At 35.5% G+C, this 24199-nt stretch overlaps 1 protein-coding gene across 2 annotated transcripts in view; it reads right to left on the bottom strand.

Annotated features, from left to right (window-relative positions):
* hyd (E3 ubiquitin-protein ligase hyd) overlaps nucleotides 1-21993 on the bottom strand; it is an 83786-nt gene extending 61793 nt beyond the window's left edge. For both annotated transcript variants that reach the window (XM_089089924.1, XM_089089925.1), the window contains exons 1-2: nucleotides 21872-21993; nucleotides 5671-5871 (exon numbers count right to left, since the gene is read on the bottom strand). In XM_089089924.1, coding sequence (XP_088946050.1) covers nucleotides 5671-5871; nucleotides 21872-21930 — 260 coding nt within the window. In that variant the 5' untranslated portion in view covers nucleotides 21931-21993. The remainder of the gene's footprint in view (nucleotides 1-5670; nucleotides 5872-21871) is intronic.
* Nucleotides 21994-24199: the final 2206 nt, after the last annotated feature.

Here is a 24199-nt window from a genome sequence, read left to right as displayed (position 1 = left end):
ATTGTCATTGGATTGTAGGCAAAGTGAAACCCTGTTAATTAGTTATTTGTTAAATGGTACTGGGAATCTAACTTATATCGATGCAGTTTGCTGCTCCAGGGTTTTTTGAATCGTGTTGCAGTTAATGCTTCTTCACTGAGTCCATTCAATCATTAATCACTAGTGCACTAATCTTTATTTATTAATCTTCCTCAGTATGTACTTATTTTTTATTTATTGATTGAAAAGAAAAAAAATTCCAACATGGGCAAAACGCAAATGAAACAAACATTTGGCTCATGGCATCCTATAGCATTCTTTTAGATTTTGGACTGTTTTATTTTTTTTATTTTGTAATTAATCTATTACTGTTTTTTAATTTGTTTTTACATATGTATATATATATATATATATATATATATATATATATATATATATATATATATATATATATATATATATATATATATATATATATATATATATATATATAATATTTATTCATTGTTTAAAAAAGATAAAAAGTAGACCTTCCAAGAAGCAGAAGAAACCAAAGCAGAAAATGTCTTTTTTTAGTGTTGTACCCAATTTTTTAAAACATACACAAACACTTGAAGAGGTGACAACTTACTCTTTACCTTAGTAGTTTCTCAATATTTTTTTAGCATCGTATTTGTTGCTTCGATTACAGAAACTATTAGAAATATTTAAAATTGTCTAAATCAGAAAAAATGTGAACAAAGATAAAAAGGTATTCCAAAATACCAATCTATAATGTCTCTTGTCAACTCTTTTATAATCAGTAGACATCAATGACATCAATAGACCCAGTGAAAGATGATTTTTGTTAAGAATCTTGGTTTTGCTTTAGCAATAAAATATGTGGTGTTTAAAAACTTTGTGTTAAAATAGATAATTTTTGGCATTAAATCAAAAACCAGAATTGAAAAAAAAAATTAAATGAAAAACTCAGTGAGATTTTTTTTATTCAGATCTGACCCCCTTGGGCTTTTCCCTACCTTCTCTAGAAAGTCTGTTTTTTCTACAATTTAAAATAGCAGTTTTTTTTAGATCAGAAATGTAATTGTATTTCTCCTAATTTAAAGTGGAATATCAATGTTAAAGATATTATCCATAGAGCTAATGCGTCTAATTCCCCCCTTAAGCTCCAAAATAAATTGTGCCTCCCCCACCCTTCCCATTCTTTAAGGATTTATACTGATTTTGCCCACCAGCATCTCGAATATGCTTGTTCTGTTTGGCACCCTGGCATATTCTGGGACTAATCAGGAAAAATAGAATCCATCCAAAAAAGAGCCCTGCAAATAATTTTTAAAGAAGCTAGGGTTACTTACTCTCTTCTTCTTAAAAAAAGGGGGCCAGGTTGGAAGCACTTGAGTGTAGGAGAGTTATGTTGTGCCTCTGTTTTGCAAAAAATGCAATAGCAAACCCTAGCATGGAAAACACAAACCCCCTAAAAAACAAACCCCCTGCGCTATCCACCTCAGACTGCTTCTGAACCCTTTCCTATATTGTCTCCCTTTTGTTGCTATACCTTCGGATATGAAAAGAGCTGTGTTGCCTTCATTACAGAAACAATAAACAAAATATCCTTCTAATTGTCTTATATATTATTTGGTACTGGTGTTGCCCAAGTTTAGTATTCATTTGCTTGTTTTGTCTCTCCCTCTTTTTAAATGTCCCTTTAAATGCTTTTTAAATGTATATACTATATAATTCTTCTTTAATTTTACTAGTTTTTATCTTTTTAACTATCTCTTACTTTAACAAACAAATGAATTTTCATTCTGATATTGTTTGCCAATTTTTTAGTTTTCTCGTTTTTTTTTAATGATTTTTTTTTATGATTCCACAATTGAAACTCAGCCATTTAGGGCTTGTGGTAAAAACTTTTCGAAATAAATATCTTACCTCTTATCTTATCTTACTAACAATTTTTCTTCAACATATTACAATTGCCAGCAAGATGGCAAAACTTGTAATTTTAGGGGTCATATTTGTCATTTTACCAGGTAGCAGATGCAGCTACAAGTACCACAACCATGAAATCGATTTTTGTTCAAAACTTATACCTAACAAATCTCCCAACCTTCTATTCTAAACTACAGTTTTTTTTAAACGTGCATCATTTTAAGTCATACTTTTTAGTCTAAATAAAATTGAAATATAATTGAAAACAATATATCTGTGTAATTACCTATCTTGGTAACCCTCAACTCTAAAAACAATTGCATACTATTATAAAGTGGATACCTGGTTTAACTGTACAAAGCAGGTATTTTCAGCAGGCAGTAGTCCTACAAGCAGACAGTAGTAACCATATTACAGACAGGCTAGCATTTTTTGGCTGCTTTAATTAAACATTATTTGCTAGATAATAGATGCCTATGCATTATACATTAAATGGCTATTTATAATAATATTTAGGTGTCTATATTTTCATTCATGGCATAGCTTGTGCCTTACCTATAGCCATACTTTGGCAAAGGAACCAATGATCCATTTGGTTTTCCTAGTAATTTCTGTATGAAACTTTAAACATCAAATATTGAGACAAAAAAAATCATCACATTGTTTTTTACGTTAAAGTTTGTTGTACATGATGTTTGTAAGTACATAATAAATACAGATTTAGACAGTATTTGTTTATAGATACTTTAATGTTTGGTTTGGTATTTCAAGTGTTATTCTCAAAATTTACGCCCAATTTAATAAATCTATCTTGTAGAAAAACATGGATTGAGAGACAACAGTAGATTATATAAAATGGCAAATTAAAAACAAAGATCATAGGCAGCGCAATCGCGCTGCCTAAGTAAAGAACGATGTTAGCGCAATGTATTATTTATTTTTTGGTTCTAGACCAGGGCACTTCGTATTGAAGGAGTTGTCGTAGAAACTTCGAAAAGGGCTCATTCGATTGGAAATTGGAGTGGCTTGTGCCCTTTTTAATAGTCGAAAGTGATTGGAAGGCAACTAACACCCCTTCCACGCCCACCATTTCCCCAAACACATCCAATAAAAATTTGGGATAGCCATTTTGTTCAGCGTAGTTGATTTCCAGATAGATATTAGGTTTTTGAAGAGGACACTCCCCCACAGCCCTCAAGGCAAGGGTTGTAAGTTATACCCTAGGCATATAAGATTTTTATAGAAAGCATTGTTGTAGAAACTTAAAAAAGGGCGCATTCGATTGGAAATTCAAAGGGCTAGTGCCCTTTTTAATAGTCGAAAGTGATTGGTGGGCAACTAGCCCCCCCCCCCCCTCTCCCGACCACCTTTTCTCTAAACACATACAATCAAAATTTTTGACAGCCATTTTGTTCAACGCAGTTGAAAGTTTCGGAAATTAGGTCTTTAAGGATAACAACCCCCCCCCCCCCGCCCCCACAGCGCTCAGGGCAAGGGTTGTAAGCTATGCCGTAGGGGCATATAAAGTTTTTATAGATAGCGTTGTCGTAAAAACTTCAAAAAATGCTCATTCAATTGGAAATTGAAATGGCTAGTGGCCTTTTTAATAGTCGAAAGTAATTAGAGGGCAATTAACCCCCCTCTCACGCCCACCAGTCTCCCAAACACATACAATCAGAAATTTGAGATAGCCATTTTTTTCAATGTAGTTGAAAGTTCTGGACAATATGTCTTTGAGGATGACAACCCCCAAAGTCCTCAGGGCAAGGGTTGTAAGTTATGCCTTGGGGGCATATGAGGTTTTTATAGAAATCGTTGTTGTAAAGCTTCAGAAAGGGCTCATTCGATTGAAAAAGCTAGTGCCTTTTTTAATACTCGAAAGTGATTTAAGGGTAAATAACCCCCGTCTCGCGCTCACAAATTTCCCATAAGTCTCAACTCAATATACGGAAACATGCATTATATTTAATTTAATTAATAAGTCCGGTAACTAGTTCTCTAAAGATGACAACCCCCTCAGAGACCTCAGGGCAAGGGTTGTAAGTTATACCCTGGGGGCATATAAGGTTTTTACAGAAAGCATTGTCGTAGAAACTTCAAAATGAGCTCATTTAATTGGGAATTGAAAGGGCTAGTGCCCTTTTTAATAGGCTAGTCGAAACTAATTGGAGGGCAACAAACCGCCCTCTCACGCCAACCATTTCCTCATAAGTTGTCATAGAAACGTTAAAAACGCTTATTCAATCGGAAATTCAAAGAGCTAGTGCCCTTTTTAATAGTCGAAAGTGATTGGAAGGCAGCTAACACCCCTTCCACGACCACCATTTATCCAATCAAAATATTGAGATAACCATTTTGTTCAACATAGTTGAAAAATCTGGAAATTAGGTCTTTGAGGATGAAAACCCCTTTGGAGCCCTCAATGCAAGGGTTATAAGTTATACCCTGGGAGCATATAAGGTTTTTATTGTAAGCTTTGTCATAGAAACTTGAAAAAGGGCGCATTTGATTGGAAATTCAAAGGGCTAGTGCCCTTTTTAAAATTCAAAGAAATTCTAAATTTTGAATTTAAAATCCCTTGTCGCAGAAACTTCAAAAAAACTCATTCAATTGGAAATTGAAAGGGTTACTGCCCTTTTTAATAGGCTAGTCAAAACTGATTGGAAGGCAACAAACCTCCCTCTCACGCCCACCATTTCCCCAAACACATCCAATCAAAATTTTTAGATTGTTATTTTGTTAGGCCTAGTTGAAAGTTCTGGATATTATTTCTTTGAGGATGATCACCCCCCCCCCCACACACACACACACCCCTCACGGCAAGGGTTTTAAGTTATGCCATTGGGGTATATAAGGTTTTTATAGAGCGTTTTAATAGAAACTTCGAAAACGTCGAAGGGTTAGAGCCCGTTTTAATAGTCAAAAGTGATTGGAGGAAAACTAACGCCCCTCCCAAGCCCCCCATTTCCCTAAAAACCTCCAATAAAAATTTTGAGAGTCATTTTGTTCAACATAGTTGAAAAGTCCGGAATTTAAGTCTTTGAGGATGACACTCCCCTTACAGCCCTCAGAAGAAGGGTTGTAAGTTATGCCCTGGGGGAATATAAGGTTTTATAGAAAGCGTTGTCATAGAAACTTCAAAAACGGCTCATTTGATTAAAAATTGAAAGTTCTAGTACCCTATTTAATGGTTGAAAGTGATTGGAGGGCAACTAACACCCCTCTCAAGCCTACCATTTCCCCAAACATATCCAAATTAATCTGAGTAGGGGTTCTAAACCCAATAATTTCTAAAAGCCAGAATATAATTTGTACTTTACTGAAAAACAATTATTTTAAATGTTTTCACTTATAACTTTAAGAAAACAAAAATTAATTAAGATTTTAAGGAATAAATATCAGCGAATGTATATTCAACTGACAATGCACATTTTGTCCAGTAAAAAGCTTTTAGAAAGCATAGGGTTTAGAACCCTACTCAGATTAATTTCTGCTCATTTTGAGTTTGACTTATTTTAATTTCTGTTTCTTTTGGGTTTCATTTATGTATTGGTAGATTATTTGATTCTATTTTTGTTCATTTTAGGTTTAATGGAGTTCTATACTTTTTTTTGAAAAATTTATTTTGTGCAGTTTAATAAAAAAAATTATTTTGTGCAGGAACTATATATGTGAAATTTATGTTTGGCCCTATTGGTTTTCAATGCTGAAATACATACATATGACATAAATAAATTTGTTTCAACTTTAGAAACATACCCTTTTCCTCCTTCTCCTTTACTAGAATCCATACGATCAGCCAAAATGAAAAATGATATTCTGCAAACTCTGCCATCTTCAAGCAAAAAAGCCATGTGAGATGGACCAACAGCTGCTAGCTTTATTGGACTTTTAAAAGCAGATACGAAAGCTGGAGGGGCTTGTCCATACTTATTAATCTTCTCTGCAAATTCTTTTAACCTGAAAAAACGTGAAAAGTTAAAACAAGATAAATTTTGCATGTTTCATTAGCCCAAACATATCACTTTATTTTTGCCAAACTCCAATGACCTTACTTTTATTGTGACAGAGAATAAAAATATGCCGTTAGTACTTGGAATCTTCTTGGCTTTTACCAAAAGAACAGAACTTTCCTATTAGTACTCAAAATTGTCATGGTTTTTGCAAATTTGTTTAGCAAAAGAACAGAACTATCCAATTAGTACTCAAAATTTTCTTGGCTTTATTCAATATTTTGGCAAAAGAACAGAACTATCCTATCAGTACTCAAAATTTTCTTTGCTTTTGCCAATTTTTTTGGCAAAAGAACAGAACTATCCTATTAATACTAAAAATTTTCTTGGATTTAACTAAAGTTCTTTCTTTTTAAGCTGGAAAATTAACAATATTACCAAGTACCTTTACCTGCATATCCCCAGGGAGTATGGTAAATTTATGTTTTCTGTTATTGGATCTTAGAAGGAAGTTGAATCTTAGATAGTGTTGCAAACACAGGGCTTTTGAGTGGGTAAATAATTTAGCTCTTTTATAACCCTGAAAGAAAAAAACGAATTATTTTCATTTAAAAAGTAGATGCACAAAACAAGTAGCACACCAAAACCTGTTTTGAATTGTCATAATACTTGATAAACAAAGAAAAAGGGAAAAAAACAATAAAAGCAACTAATCTATTTGTCATTTCTACATCAAATCTGTGTTGGAGCAGCTTTCTAATCAGTGGAAGCAAATAAAATACCAAGTTTGAAATAAGTCAAATTTATATGGAAATAGTTTGATTCTTTAACCAAAGTTGTGCTCGATTTGGATTCTGTGATCCCAGGAACAGTAAGAAAACAAAGTTTTCAATTCTTCTCACATAATTTGTGTTGAAGAATAGATTTATTTAACTGGAGTTGCCTTATAACATTATTACTAATTTATGCTCTTTGCTTGGAAGCAAACAGCGTCATCTATAATAATTCTCAATAGCGGATTCTAGAGTGCATTCATATTATGATATATACATATACAGAGTCTTTGAATAGTGAAATTTACCTACAATTAAAGTGAAGATCTGATACTAGAGTAAAGAAACGTCTTCAGTAAACTATTCTCTACTGTTTAAAATTAAAATCCCCACCATTAACCAAAATTTCCAGTATCTCTAAAATGCCAAACAGTAACAACTTTAAGCACTTTTCTTCCCCATCAATATCACTCCTGTTTCATTAACCTATGGTACACCTCTCCTACAAAGGCCTACGTTGCAGCACCATCTAGAGGTCAAGGCACAAACCAGTGTTTTATTGTATTAGAGGGAATTGAGGCTCTTCTTGGGAGGAAAACGAGCAGAAGAGGGGAGGGCACCTGTTGCAACGGCTGTAGAGGTACCTGCCGGGTCCTTTGACTCTTAAACTGTAGGGAATAGGTAGCGGGGCTCTACACTTCCCTCATTTTCCTCAACATAAAAGCTCCAAAGAATTTCTCCCATGCGCAGGGTTGCCGGCGACCATTTCTGTTCGTATCTTGTCTGACGCCAAAATTAGACGTGCAGTGTTGCTACGTTGGTTTTTACAAAGTTATCATAATATAGCCAAATCAGACTGAAACTTTTGTCACCCAAAAATGAGTGCTGCTTCAAAGAGACTTCGTCAGTCACCCAAAAAAGGAGTTGATCTTTGTTCAGCCTGTGCCACTAGCCTGCAAGATAAAAGCTACACACTTCTATGTGATGGGTGTGAAAGGTGGATTTGCACTGAATTTTTGAATATGTCAGACCCCAAATACGAACTGTTTACGAAAATGAGTCGTTGCTTAGGATCAACCTGGTATTGTCCTATATGTAAGCAAAAAGGAACAGCTGCTTCGCCGGAAGTTATTCAGAGAATTGTTACTGACTCTTTTGCAAAATTCCAGTCGGACTTGAAGGAGGAATTGAATGGTCAATTTCAGGCGCTTCTTAAACCTCTAAGTGAAAAAATTCAGGTCTTGGAAACTGAACAACAGGGAAAGTATTCTCGGTCAGATCTGAAGAACGAGGTTACCTTAGCAGTATCACAAGTTTTCCCTAAAGCGAAAACTGACCTGTTCAACGAACTTTCTAGCCAGATTCGTTCGGTTTCGGACCAGCAGATTTCCGTAGTTGCGAGTCAAGTAACTCAGCGTGGACTTGGTGACTTAGTACAAAAAGAGAAAAACCTCATTTTGTTTGGCTTGGAGGAGACGAGTGCGATAAGCCAGAAAGCTCAGAACGAAACTGCTCTTAAGTATGCCAATGAAGTTCTGCTGAATGAGTGTCCAGCTAAGTGTGTATTCTCTATACACCTAGGACGAAAAAAGGGAGTAGAAGTAGACCAGCAAAGGTGATTTTGAAGCCCACCTAGATTGTGATATAGCGGTTTTTTTCCTTGTGAGCAGGATTGAGAATATTAAGAATAACATACCGAACTTCCGTGTCGCACATGACAGAAGCAATGCAGAGTTGGCTGAGAAGAAGAAGTATGATGAACTTAAAAAGGAGCTCACTGGGAAAGTAGCTGCAGGTGAAACCTGTTGGAAATATAAAACGCGGAAAAATGGGCCAGAACTAGTGCGCGAAGAGAGGCTTTTTGTCCCCAAAACGAATCAGAGATGTCATAGTGAATGGTTAGTTGTGGCATATACAAATGCAGATTGTTTATCGTCAAAGTGGGATGAATTTGTTGACTTGTTCAAAGCCAAAAACCCCACGTAATTGTTGTGACCAAAGTTTTGCCCAAGAATTGTGTTGACCCCTTTGTCTGTTTTAGGCAACTAAGTGGATACGATTCTGTGCATAATTTTAACTATGAACAAGGAGTTTGTGTTTATGTTTGTTCTTCCCTGAGTTTAAAATATAAAGAAGTTGATTCTGAGTTTACAAGTCAAGGGCATAAGGTAGTTAGTTTTGAGCTGAGACATCCGAGTAGGTCCCAAAGAGTGCGTATAGTAGCGGTTTACCAGAGCCTGTCTAAGAGTATTGATAGTACTTTTAAAGACGAGGGCCTACTCAGCTACCTTATTTATGTTTTGTCAGTTTTGTATAAAATTGTGATTGTTGGTGACTTTAATGCTCCTGGTATAGATTGGTTATCAAACAGTACAATGTTATCTTATTTGAGTTTTGGGAATAAACTAGTAGGCTACAGACACTTGGTGATAGCCTTCTCCATCAGTATGTTACTGAGCCCACTAGGTTTGAACTGGAATGAATCCATCTACCTTAGACCTTATTATAACTAAGCACCCAGCTGATCTAGAGAATTTAGAATTTCTCCCTCCTCTAGGTAAAAGTGATCACGTGGTATTGTCTTTCCGCGTTAATGAGAGCATTCCGTTAATCCCAAGTCAAAATTGTTATATGATTATTTCAAAGGTGGTTATGACGAATTTAGAGATTTTGTACGTTATTCTGATTTCGTTAGTGAGCTTTACCATTGTTTGTTGATGTAGATATAGCTTTTGAGTTTATCCGTGAAGTATTAGTAGAAGGATGTGAGAAGTTTATTCCGAGGTATACTATTAGAGAGGGTATGAAGAAACGTAATAATCTGCCAAAATTTGTCCTTGAAGCAATATCTGCAAAAAATAGACACTGGAGAGCTTATTTATCAACTGGGGATGATGAATCTTGGCATGCTTACAAGAGGGTGAGAAATAGGGCAACGATGATCCTGCGGTCACACACTGAGTCAGTGGAATCGTCGATAATTAGTTGCATGCAAAGTTGTCCAAAAAGGTATTGGAAATATATGAATAGGGCCAAAAAAGAGCAGTCGCCATCCTCCACAGTCTTCAATGACCCAGTCACTGGTGAAACTGTTGATGATGATAAAAGAAAAGCAGCTATTTTTAACGAAACCTTTTCATCTGTTTTCATTAATCCTGCTACCCAAGAGATATCTAATTTATCACTGGCACCAGAAGCTTCTGTGTTACAGAATGTCACAATATGATGACCCTGATGTAGCCCCTGAGCTTGTCCAAAAAATTATCTGCAAGCTTTCTGTTAATAAAGCCCCTGATATAGATGGTGTCTTAAATGTTATTATGCAAGAACTGGCTTCTTCTTTAGCAGCTCCAGTCGCATTTCTTTTTAATCTTTGTTTGGAGTCTGGTAAGTGCCCTGCTGCGTGGAAAAAGGCAGTCATAAAACCCCTTCATAAGGGTTGACCAAGGTTGGATTTTACGAATTATCACCCTATCTCGATCACATCGATTTTTTTGAGAATTATGGAAAAAGTAATTGTGTATTGGATCCAAAATTATTTTGAAAAAAATGAATTGTGGAGCACAGCACAGCAAGGTTTTCGGAAAAATCGATCGTGTAACATGCAGTTATTGGAAGTAGTCAATGATTTTCAAAGGATGGCTGATTCAGGCCTTTAGTTTGATTGTATTTATATTGATTTTTGCAAGGCATTCAATAAGGTTTTGATATCCTTGCTGGTGGAAAAATGTCAAAAGTATGGGATTGGATGTAGAAGCATGACTTGGATTAAGGATTAATTAACTAATTGGACACAGAAAGTGAAGGTTGATGAGGCACTATCTGAAGGGTGTGGAGTTCTAAGTGGGGTCCCTCAGGGTAGCTGCCTGGGACCAGTTTTATTCTGTTTATTTGTAAATGATTTACTGCAGGTAATCTGACACAGCACCATCAAAATGTTTGTGGATGATGTAAAGCTATACAGAGGTGTCACCTCCCCGGTTGATGTGACACTTCTACAGGGAGATTTGGAGATTTGTTCAAATGGTCTAATTTAAATTCTATGTTTGTTAACCAGAAGAAATGTCATGTGATGCATTACTTCGTAAAGGATGTGGTATACTGGTACTTCATTGGTGATATGTCAGTGTGCCCTGTTAATTCTATTATGGATCTCGGTATTATTTTTGATGATCAGCTGATGTTGGACAAGCAAGCATCAACTGTTTCACGTAAAGCAAACTTTGGTTTGCTTTGCGTCAAAAGAGCTTTCAGAAGGTTTAACCTGAGAAGTTTTACCACATTGTATAAGACAATGGCGTGCCTTGTTGTGAATACTGCTCATCTATGTGGTATCCAACTAGAAAGTCTGATTCACTCTTGATTGAAAAGGTGCAAAGACAAGCATCCAAATTTGTCCCCTATTTGAAATACCTACCTTATGAGTGGAGATTGAGTAGCCTGAGCTTACCATCTCTGCAATTCAGAAGGGACAGAATGGACCTTGTCAACACTTTCTGCATCATAAAGGGTATTGACCATGTGTCTTGGGAAGATTTCTTTGAGTTTAGTCATTATCCATCTATGCAGCAGAAGTCTTTAAAATTGTACCAGCCAAGGGTATCAAGAAAAGTTGGAGAGACTTCCTTTGCAAATTGTTCAGTAAAATCATGGAACATGTTGCCCGATTGAGTAGTTCTGGTGAATGATGCTGCAGCTTTCAAAACAGCATTAGCTGAGACCTCTTTTTATGAAAGGCAGTACATAGGACCATGAAGTGTATATTTGTTGTAGGGTATCTTTGTTTTTGTTTTTTTGTTTTATTAGGAAGTTTATAGTTTTTGTTTTCATTGTTTATAAGTGTTACTCATGGTATGTAATTTGTGCTGCATAAGACAAGCTTATGGCTTACTCCATTTCTGATTAATAAAAAAAAATAAAAAAATTAGCCCTCACCTAAAATGCTACATGACATAATTAAAGTCATGCTTCAGAATTATAACATCAAACAAAAGTGTGAATGAAACTTATGTTCATACCTTGCACTTCATTGGGTAATGCACTGCAGTTTTAAAATAGGTCATATTGCTTGGAAAGGGAGTCTTGGTTTTACAGAGATTTTGATGCCAGTCAGGTAAGGTTTTCAGTTTAGAGATCCAAGCAATCTCTGACAAGGAACAAAGACTCTCTATGTCTAATATAAACTTAATCCTTTCCAAGAAGTCAGACCAAAGTGCTATACCTGGCAACAATACTTTAAGGAGGGATAGATAGAAGTATTGTGGATATAGAGGTGTGGGGAAGGGACCTCATACCTAAAAAAATTTCAATAGCTTGTTCTTCCCATCATGTCACATGGCCATGTATTTTTCTGCTCTTCAGTTAGCCTTGTCCTGATAGAAAATCAATGTCTTCCTCAGAAAAAGGAAGCCTCCTCAAATTTACATTTTCATTATTAAAATAGGTGTTTATTACAATATTTCATCATTAAAATCACTACCAGAAGTAAGAATGTCTACTGATTTTGGAGTTTCTCTTTCCCCTTTCCTTATGTGCAAGCATAGAAAAACAATAACTTGAAGTAGAGATAGTAGTCATGTAAAACTTAAACATACATGGGAAGAGTTATATGCTAAATGTTTTCTTCTGTTCAGCTTTGGAGCCTGCCTCTTAGGAAAGTCAGCTAGCTTCTGAATAAACCAGACAATCTAATACTGCCTACGTTTTCAGTTGATATTTTCATCTTATTGAAGATTGACCAAAACTAAGCCAAAATTTCAAATTGTGTTTTTAGTACTTTATATTTTCTAAATTTACTTAAGTAAAAAACAAATTTTTAATTACATCTTTTGTATATGCATATTATGTGGTTCTCCCCACCCCCCACCCCCTCTTAGCTGCTTTCCTGATTCTTGGGGGAAATAAAGGTCTTACCTGAAGATATTTGACAATACCAAAAAGGCAAAGCTATGGAAGCTGGTATTGTTTTAGGCTTTCATAAATGTTTACTTAGCCTTTTGACTTGAATCTCACATGGTATTTTGCAAGTTCTTTAGTTGATTATATGCCATCATGTGATAGCACTCAAACATTCTTGACATCAAATATGGGGAAAGGGGGTTGATGATATCTCAGCCAGTCAGTGGAAAAATTTGAAATGGCAAAATAAAGTTGCAAAGCACTGCTATTTTACTGCCTCAATTTCTTTTATCATAGGCAGCGCAATAGCGCTGCCTAAGTAAAGAACAATGTTGGCACAATGTATCATTTTTTTTTCCATAACCGGGGAATTTGTATTGAAGGAGTTGTCATGGAAACTTTTTGAAAAGGGCTCATTCGATTGGAAATTGGAGTGGCTAGTGCCCTTTTAAATAGTCAAAAGTGATTGGAGAGCAAACACATCCCAAACACATCCAATCAAAATTTTGAGATAGCAATTTTGTTTAGCATAGTTGATTTCCAGATAGTAAATATGTTTTTGAGGAGGACACTCCCCCACAACCCTCGGGGCAAGGGTTTTAATTAATGCCCCGAAGGCTTATAAGAACAATGTTGGCACAATGTATTATTTATTATTTTTTTTCCTTTAGAGCAGGGCACTTCGTATCAAAGAAGTTGTCATAGAAACTTTGAAAAGGGCTCATTCAATTAGAAATTGGAGTGGCTAGTGCCCTTTTTAATAGTTGAAAGTGATTGGAAGGCAACTAACACCCCTTCCATTCCCACCATTTCCTGAAACATATCCAATCGAAATTTTGAGATAGCCATTTTGTTCAGCATAGTTGATTTCCACATAGAAATTATGTTTTTGAGGAGGACACTCCCCCACAGCCTTGAGGGAAAGGGTTGTAAGTTATGCCCTGGGGGCAAATAAGGTTTTTATAGAAGGCATTGTTGTAGAAACTTAAAACAAGGCTCATTCGATTGGAAATTCAAAGGGCTAGTGCCCTTTTTAATAGTCAAAAGTGATTGGAGGGCAACTAGCCCCCCCCCCACGCCCATCATTCCCACAAACACAACCAATCAAAAGTTTTAGATAGACATTGTTTTAAGCGTAGTTTATTTCCAGATAGAAAATATATTTTTGAGGAGGACACTCCCCCACAACCCTCGGGGCAAGGGTTTTAAGTTATTCCCTGAGGGCATATAAGAATGATGTTGGCACAATGTATTATTTTTTTTTTCTTTTAGAGCAGGGCACTTCATATCAAAGAAGTTGTCATAGAAACTTCAAAACGGGCTCATTCAATTGGAAATTGGAGTGGCTTGTGGAGTCCCTTTTTAATAGTCAAAAGTGATTGGAAGGCAACTAACATCCCTTCCACACCCACTATTTCCCAAAAACACATCCAATCAAAATTTTGATATAGCCATTTTGTTCAGCAAAGTTGATTTCCAGATAGAAATTATATATTTGAGGAGGACACTCCCCCAGAGCCTTCAAGGCAAGGGTTTTAAGTTATGCCCTGTGGGCATATAAGGTTTTTATAGAAGGTGTTGTCATAGAAACTTCCAAAATAATCATTCGATTGGAAATTCAAAGGGCTAATGCCCTTTTAAATAGTCAAAAGTGATTGGAGAGCAAACACATCCCAAACACATCCAATCAAAATTTTGAGATAGCAATTTTGTTTAGCATAGTTGATTTCCAGATAGTAAATATGTTTTTTAAGAGGATCCTCCCCCAAAGACCTCGGAGCAAGCGTTTTTAGTTTTGCCCTGGGGACATATAAGAACAATGTTGGCACAATGTATTATTTATTATTTTTTCCTTTAGAGCAGGGCACTTCGTATCAAAGAAGTTGTCATAGAAACTTTGAAAAGGGCTGATTCAATTGGAAATTGGAGTGGCGAGTGCCCTTTTTAATAGTCAGAAGTGATTGAAAGGCGACTAACACCCTTTCCACGCCCACCATTTCCCGAAATATATCCACTCAAAATTTTTGAGATAGCAATTTTTTTCAGCGTAGTTGATTTCCACATATAAATTATGTTTTTGAGCAGGACACTCCCCCACAGCCTTCAGGGTAAGGGTTGTAAGTTATGCCCTGGGGGCAAATAAGGTTTTTATAGAAGGCATTGTTGTAGAAACTTCAAAAAAGGCTCATTCAATTGGAAATTCAAAGGGTTAGTGCCCTTTTTAATAGTCAAGAGGGATTGGAGGGCAACTAGCCCCCCCCCCACGCCCATCATTCCCCCAAACACATCCAATAAAAATTTTGAGATAGCCATTTTGTTCAGCGTAGTTGATTTCCAGATAGAAAATATATTTTTGAGGAGGACACTCCCCCACAACCCTCGGGGCAAGGGTTTTAAGTTATGCCGTGAGGGCATATAAGAATGATGTTGGCACAATGTATTATTTTTTTCTTTTAGAGCAGGGCACTTCATATCAAAGAAGTTGTCATAGAAACTTCAAAACGGGCTCATTCAATTGGAAATTGGAGTGGCTTGTGCCCTTTTTAATAGTCAAAAGTAATTGGAAGGCAACTAACACCCCTTCCACACCCACCATTTCCCAAAAACACATCCAATCAAAATATTGAGATAGCCGTTTTGTTCAGCAAAGTTGATTTCCGGATAGAAATTATGTTTTTGAGGAGGACACTCCCCCACAGCCTTCAGGGCAAGGGTTGTAAGTTATGCCCTGGGGGCATATAAGGTTTTTATAGAAGGTGTTGTCATAGAAACTTCCAAAAAGGCTCATTCGATTGGAAATTCAAAGGGCTAGTGCCCTTTTTAATAGTCGAAAGTGATGTGAGAGCAATTAATCCCCTCTTACGTCAACCATTTCCCCGGCCACATTCAATCAAAATTTTGAGACAGTCATTTTATTGAACATATTTTAAAGTTCTGGAAATTTGGTCTTTGAGGATGACAACCCCCTCACAGTCCTTTGGGCAAGGGTTTTAAATTAGACCATGGCGTCATATTAGGTTTTAATAGAACGCATTGTCATTGAAACTTCAAAAAGAGCTCATTTGATTGGAAATTGAAAGGGCTAGTTCCTTTTGATTAGAAATTGAAATGGCTAGTGCCCTTTTTAATAGTCAAAAGTAATTGGAAGGCAACTAACACCCCTTCCATGCCCACCATTTCCCAACCACATCCAATCAAAATTTTGAGATAGCCATTTTGTTCCATGCAGTTTGAAGTTCAGGTAATTATACCTTAGAGTAAGACACTCCCCCCACATTCTTCATGGCAAGGGTTATAAGTGGGCATATAAGTTTTCATTGAATGTGCCTGGGGGCATGTAAGTTTTTATTGAAATCTTTGTTGTAGAAACTTGAAAAAGGGCTCTTTCCCACCTTTTCCCTAAACATATCCAATCAAAATTTTTAGATAGCCATTTTGTTCAGCATTGTTGATTCCCAGATAGAAATTGTTTTTGAGGAGGACACTCCCCTACAACCCTCAGGGCAAGGGTTGTAAGTTACACTCTGGGGGCATATAAGGTTTTTATAGAACACCTTGTCATAGAAACTTCAAAAAGGGCTCGTTTCAATTGGAAATTGAAATAGCTAGTGCCCTTTTTAATAGTCAAAAGTGATTGGAAGGCAACTAACACCCTTTCCATGCCCACCATTTCCCCAAACATATCCAATCAAAATTTTGAGATAGCCATTTTGTTCCACACAGTTTAAAGGTCAGGAAATTATAACTTTGAGCAGGACACTCCTCCCATAGTCTTCAGGGCAAGGGTTATAAGTTATGCCCTGGGGGCATATAAGGTTTTTATTGTAATCTTTGTTGTAGAAACTTGAAAAGGGCTCATTCAATTGGAAATTCAAAGGGCTAGTGCCCTTTTCAATAGTCAAAAGTGATTTGAGGGCAACTAACCCCCTTCTCTTGCCCGCCTTTTCCCCAAACACATCCAATCAGACTTTTTAGATAGCCATTTTATTCAGCATAGTTGAAAGTTTTGGAAATTAGGTCTTAAGAAAGACAACCCATCCCCCCCCCACAGCTCTCAGGGCGAGGGTTGTAAGTTATGCCCTGGGAGCATGAAAGGTTTTATAAAAAGTGATGTTTAAAAACATCAAAAGGGCCCATTCAATTGAAAGGGCTAGTGCCCTTTTAATAGTTGAAAGTGATTGACGGGCAACTGACCCCCCTCTGATGCCCACCATTTCCCCAAACACATCCAACCAAAATTTTGAGATATCCATTTTGTTCAATGTAGTCAAAAGTCCTGGAAATTAAGTTGTTGTAAAAATTTCAAAAAGGGCTCGTTTGTTTGGAAATTGAAATTGCCCTTTTTAATTGTCAAAAGTGAGTGGAGAGTAATTGACCCCCCTCTCAGACCCACTGTTTCCCCAAACACATTCAATCAAAATTGCCATAGGATGATAACCCCCTCAGGGCCCTCAGTGCAAGGGTTGTAAGTTATGCACTGGGGGCATATAAGGTTTATATAGAAAGTTGTTGTAGAAATTTCAAAAAGGGCTCATTTGTTTGGAAATTGAAATTGCCCTTTTTAATAGTCAAAAATGAGTGGAGAATAACTGACCCCCCTCACACGCCCACCATTTCCCCCAACACATTCAATCAAGGTTTAGATTTCAAGGTTTCAAGAGATAGCCATTTTGTTCAATGTAATTGAAAGTTCTGAACATTATGTATTTAAGGATGAAAAACCCCCCGGAGCCCCCAGGGCAAAGGTTGTAAGTTCCCTGGGGGCATATAAGGTTTTTATAGTTAGTTGTTGTAAAAACTTCAAAAGGGGCAAATTCAATTGGGAATTGAGAGGGCTAGTGCCCTTTTTAATAGTCAAAAGTGATTGGGGGGTAACTAACCACCCTCTCACATGCACACCATTCCCCTAAACACATCCAATGAAAATTTTCAGATAGCCATTGTGTTCAAAGTTCTGGAAATTAGGTCTTTGAGGGTGACAACCCCCCCACCCTCAAAACAAGGGTTGTAAGTTTTTCCCCAAGGGCATATAAAGTTTTTATTGAAAGCATTGTTGTAGAAACTACCAAAGGGCTCATTTGATTGGAAATTGAAAGGGCTAGTTCCTTTTTTAATAGTTGAAAGTGCTGGGAGAGCAACAAACACCCCTCTCAGACCCATCATTTTCCCAAACAAATCCAATCAAAATTTTGAGATAGCCATTTTGTTTAACGTAGTTGAAAGTTCTTGAAATTATGTCTTAGAGGATGACAACCACCATCACAGTCCTTAGGGCAAGGGTTGTAATTTATGCCCTTGGGGTATATAGTGTTTATAACAAGCACTGTTGTAGAAAGTCAAAAAGGGCTCATTTGATTGGAAATTGAAAGGCCTAGTGCCCTTTTTAATAGTTGAAAGTGATTTCAACTATTAAAAAGCTTGAAATTTTTGTAGTACCGTAAAGATCAATGTGGGTATAGTGTATGATATTTTTTTGTTGTTGTTTAGACCAGGGCACTTTGTATTGAAGGAGTTGTCATAGGAACTTTGAAAAGGGCTCATCTGATTGAAAATAGAAAGGGCTGATGCCCTTTTTAATAGTTAAAAGTAATTGGAGGACAACTAATCCCCCTCCCACATCCACCCTCCCATTCGCCTTTATGTTTAAAAACTAAATGTTGCCTTAAGATTAAATCAAAATGCACTGTGTTAATGCTAATTCCCAATAAGGCATCTGAGCAGTATCCCAAGAACAACTGAGGGTATTATGTTCAAACTTTTGGGGCTACTTCTGCTCTTAAAATTTAACCAAGTCAAAATAGCATAAGTGTATCCAAGCTATCAAAGAAAGTAAGCAGATTTTTTGCAAATGGTATCAAGTTTTCCATTTCAGGGCAACTAGAGGAGATATGAAACGAAATTAAACACTACTATTTATCTCCAGATTTTTAAAAGAGTGTATGTTGTTAAAAATTGCAAAAAAAATTTCTCCAGCATGCAAATAGAAGACCAAACTGTAAAGTCTTAAAAAAAAGATTTAGAGTATTATTTTCTTGTTCCCTGAAAAGACTATGTCAATATAAAACAAACAGAAATTGATGAAAAAAACTTTTTCCACAAAATAAGTTTTTCAAAGAAAAGTAAAGAATTCCATTAAACAAAAAATGAGCAAAAATAAAATGAAATAATATAAAAAGCGTGAAACTACCACAAATCAGCATCAATAAATAAATGAAATCCAAAACAAACAGAAATTACAATAATTAACCAAGTCAAACTCAAAACAAGCAGAAATCAACATAAGTTGTGCTCAAAACCCCTATGCCTTCCTAAGGCCAGAACATAACTTGTCCTTTACTGAAAAAAATACAAATAAATGTGCATTGTCAGTTTAATATACATATACTGATATTTAGCAATCAGAATGTAAATATTATTTGATTTATTAAAGTTATAAAGGTAAAAACATTCATATTTTTTTCAGTAAAGTGCAAATTATGTTCTGGCCTTGGGAAGGCATAGGGGTTTTGAGCACAATTTACGTTAATTTCTGCTTGTTTTGAGTTTGACTTGGTTATTTATTGTAATTTCTGATTGTTTTGGGTTTCATTTATTTATCAATACTGATTTGCAGTAGTTTCATGCTTTGTAGATTATTTGATTTTTACTTTTGCTCACTTTTTTTGTTTAATGGAGTTCTTTACTTTTCTTTGAAAAACTTATTTTGTGGAAAAAGTTTTTTTCATTAATTAGTGTAAACAGGCTGAAAGAAATTTAGACATAAAATAAACACAAGAGAATCATTCTCAGTTGGTAAAAAAAGAAAAAAATGAGGTAAATTCAATAGCAAAAATGACAAGCCAGTCAGTAAAATCCATTGCATCAACCCCCCCCCTCCCCAAACATTTTGGCTAGTACATGCTTCTACAGGCAAATGCTATTTTATGGTTGAATTGATCTATGGAAACATCCTTTATGAACAGAAGAAAATGGTGTCATTGTCCATTTTGACATGTGTCACTCATTTCTTCAAATTTAACAGCAAAAAAGCAGCATAGACAAAGTCAAGAAACAAAAAAAAATGCATGGAAATTATGTAATTTGGGATATATATTTCCAAATTAGGGGGTTGAGGATAAAGTTAAGTGAAGTACTCTTAGGAATGATACAAGTAAGCATTTTAGAATTTTTAAGAGTTGTTTTCAGAATTCTAGTGTTTTCTTCTGAGGAAGATAACAGTAAAACAGGACTGGTGTTGTTCTGATTACATGGGCCTAGTAATTTTTTATAATCATTTGATTATTTAAAAATTATTCAAAACATAACTTGAAACAGGAAAAAATCAAGAAAATATGATTATTTTATACCTAGTGCATATTATAAAGTAAAAGATTAATCATTTTTTATAATAGATCTGTATCTTTGGCTGTATGAGACTTAAGGGGGTGGGATGAATTGTCATAAACTAGATTTTCACCATAAAAGCATAAAATGTAAGTAAATTTTCTAATCAATTCATTACTGAGATATCTAAGAAATACATACCTTCAGAATTTCATCCTGAATCCAAATATTATATGCATTTCAATCATAAATGAATTTTATACTGCTCCCCCTAATGTGCAAATCTATACCCTGAATTAGATATTTTCACTTAATTCTTTGTATGTAACTTTTCTTCAAACTGATTGAACAGTCTGTCAAGATAACAGAAAATTCATTGCATATAAACAATTCAGGGTATACATTTGCATATTATTAGGAAGAAGAAGGTAAAGTTCATTTCCAACAGAAATGAATGTTATGTTTGGATTCAGGATGAAGTTGATTCTGGTAAATTTGTATTTGACAAAATAATTTAGGTAGAATGAAAGTTAATACATGACTTGGTGCCTTTTTTATCCTCTTTCATAATTTAACAATTGCTTCTGGGGAATTTATGTTTTGAGCCCTAAAAGGGTTCATGTTTCAAAAAAAAAAACTGTCTAGTGCAGAAAATTGTCATTTGTAGCTCTTTCAGGAATGGTAATTATTATTTTCATTAGGCTAGTCTTAGAAGTAAAATGTTAGTATGAAAAATACAACTGCAGAAATTTTTAAAAAGAGCTAGAACCCCTTAAAAATTATGTCAGAATTGCTGTGATGTTATTTTGGGGGGGGATTGGACTCTTTCAAAATTCCAGCAAATTTGTTTTCAAAATGACATTTTACTGTTAAGAATAGGCTAAGGAAAAATAACATTTATACAGTTTTTTTAGGAACATATTTTTAACTGTTGGTTACTATGGACTATTTTAAAGGCATCAGATGATGTATTTATTTTAATCCTAATTATGTCATCAACTACAAATTTATGCTGATTCTACAGATATCTCTACTTCTTAGCTGTCTCATTAGTAAGTTAACCAAAAAATTTACAAAAATTATAAATCTAAAAATGCTACACTGTTTGTTTTAGCAGGTCTCCTTGTGAAGAGTTGCTATAACCTCACAAAATAAGGAATCTATTGGTACTCAGGGCTGGATTGAAATCATTGATGCCCCTAGGCCCAAACAATTTTTTTCACTGAGACACAGAGATTTATGGAGAAATCCCCAAAAATTTCCTGAAATTTGCAGACATGACAGGTTTATAGCCTACCTATTGAAATTTTGAAAAAACATCATTTTACCTTAATTTCCAGTTATTAGTTTCTTTTACTGTGGCTTCAGTTCTGAAAAATGCAATTCCTGTTATTTGAATCGAATTTTAATCCACACCAAAGCTTTTTTTCACAATTTAGCTAATGTATTTGCATATCTTTAGAACCTCATATATTGGGATTGAGCAAAGTTGTGAAGCTGAAAATGATTTTGTTGTACTTCATTTAAGCAGAAGGTTTATTTTGCAAGGTGTCACTTTTATATGACAAAGATTTTTAAAGGTCATCAAAATTCAGGACCCTCTAGAGGGAGAAGGAGTGGAGGTAGGTACTTGAAAATACTTTCCCAGGACATGCTTTAGCCTGTAGACCCATCCCTGAAAGTTTTGTTTTTCTAACCTAACCTAACCCCTTTCCAAGATAGCCAAAAGTAGTTGAAGTAGATCTTCAGGAAGTGCAAAATTACAATTCTAAAAATTGACCTACATTGTAATCATGGGCGTAGGGAGGGGGTAGCTGCCCCCCCTAGACCTTCAGATTTACATTAGATATGGCTGAAAAAGCAGATGGTTTGATAAAAACAGGTGATAAAACTCCATCACACTATCGACTTCCCCCCTAGACAATATCTGCCCCCCCCCCCCTAGACAATACGCTGCCTACGCCCATGACTGTAATACATTTTTTACAGCTAGCAGAATATTTTTAGGATTACCTTTCAACAAACTGATCATCTGGGCATGGCAAGGGATGCACAAGCAAACGTAAACCCATTTCTTTCCAAAATATATTCTTTTGGTTAGTGTTTCAATCCTTTCAGCTAACCTTAGATTTTTCGTCTTTTCGTCAAGGTTGATTACAGTATATTTGTTTTGAAATTTTCCTTTAGATGTCACTATTGAAAAATAGTGTCACTCTTCTAATAATATGCGTAAAGAAAACACGTCTTTGGTCCTTAAATTGAACGCGTCGGTTTATAACTTCTGGGGCTCATAAATAATGGTTTTGGTAAATTTCACATTTCGAAATTACTATGAAATTCTGAATTTTAAATATTTTGTAAATTATATGGTAAGATTTACTTAAGCTAGATATTATATCCAAACGATTATAACCAAACAAACAGAAATTGTAATCAAATCGCAAATTCGTGGTCTACCACTTCGGTAGCAATTGTCGTATTTCAGTTAAATTTTAACTCTGATACAGTGATCATTTTTTACTTTAATTTTCGCAAAACTATCAGAGGTATCACCAGCATTGTTTGGTGTGGAAATATAGACATAAGAAAATATATTTACTACTACTACAACTAATACTACAAACAACTTGCTGCAGCACCAAGCCAGCAACACAGCTGCGCACGCCCCTCCTCCATTTCACTCTATTCAAAGCCTTCCTCTTTACACTCTCTCAAGAAGTTCTAATTTCCTTTAAATCATTCCTTATGACCTACCCACCCCCCCACCCCTATTTGGAGAAAACCCGCTTTTTGTTTGACCCTATATGGTTGGCTACAAAGAACGATCTTTGGCATCCATTCATCCACAGAACGTGACTTAGCCATCTAAGCCTTACTCTCATTATATCCCTAGAGAGTAAGATATAACTACATTTTTTGGTTCTACGGTCAGTCAGACGGGTATCCAGGAGAATCGCTAATGTAAAGTTTTAAAAAGGCTATTATGGTGTGGGCTCGGTTTTGCTTCTCCTTTGTCGAGTTTTGGCGAAAAATAGTACTTGTGATTACAACTTTGTCAATCAAATTGAAAACCATACAGAAAATATACAGATATTGACAGAGGTTGTCTATTCCCTATTGATAAGAAGTTATTTTTTCACGAATGCAAGAAAGCTCGGGCTTCGATTGTCAGTTCACTAATGATATAATCAAGAGGGATAGAGTACAAATGAAAGCTAAAGTTTACACGACACTGAGTAAAGTATAACCCAGAAACAAGCTAAAAATGAGCTTGAAGCCACGTTCTACAATGTTTTAATTTTAAGGTGTTTCCCTTGACTTTCTAGATTATTCAAAAGAATTTAATGATCACTAGAACAGAAAAAAGTGAATTGAGTGACTGATGATCACTTGCCTGGTCAAATTATAGTCACACTTGTAAATGTGATTGGATTTACACACGGCTACAGTGTTAATAGTAATAACAATAACAATAATGATTTATTTACCTACTATCTATAAAAAATTACAGGGGAACAAGGAAAAAGACAAAGGAAAAAATTAAAAACACCAATAAAAAGAAACCCTTAAGTTTTTATTGGAGAAAAATTTCGTCTATTCAGCATCGCTTATATCACAAAAAATTTCAATGATTCTCGATTACTCTTTGACTGGATTCATAATTCCCAATTTCTTAGAAAGGCATTTTGGAGCCACTTAGGAATAAACAATAGAAATTTTGTGTGTCTAAAATAGCACTTAGTGATCTTATCTGTGTCACTCTCGGCAATTAAATTAGATGCACCGGCGAGGTAAATAACATGAAGTTGGCATACTGAACGATAAATTGAAGGAAGAGATTCCCTGGAGTATCACCCCCGATTCGGAACATTATTCCCGTAAATACGTTTAATGGGAGAGGCCACGTGCTTCACAATGGTTTACTTGGTTTTGTGAAGAGTTTCTGAGATTATTCAGCCGAGGTATTTCCATTCATTATGACAGTGTCAATAATGCAACCTATTCGTCATTTGTTGAGTCATGTCCAACTTTAGAGCTTAGGCTATATGATTAAAAAATCGAAATGAAGACTTGAGATAAAAAAATATTTAGATTAGAAGAGATGGAAGCTTGGAGTGAAAATTTTCCTATCTGTATTAAGAATCTTAATAAATTGAGTAATGCATGTTAAATTGAGCATGTTAATAAATTGGAAGGGAACAGTCAATCTGAACTTGTCTCAGTTAAAGATAGCAGAGCCACAATTAGTTATAAGAAAATAGCTAGAGAGAGATGGGCAAAACGTTTTGAGAGTTTGCTAAGCCATGATTACAAGAAAAGTTACAGGAAAAGATGTAGAAA

This window comes from Artemia sp. Qi Xiang Cuo, chromosome 5 (genome assembly GCF_049724085.1).
Source record: "Artemia sp. Qi Xiang Cuo chromosome 5, ASM4972408v1, whole genome shotgun sequence".
NCBI lineage: Eukaryota > Metazoa > Arthropoda > Branchiopoda > Anostraca > Artemiidae > Artemia > Artemia sp. Qi Xiang Cuo.
Note: the sequence above shows the minus strand (reverse complement) of the source record. Positions and strands in the feature narration are given on the sequence as shown.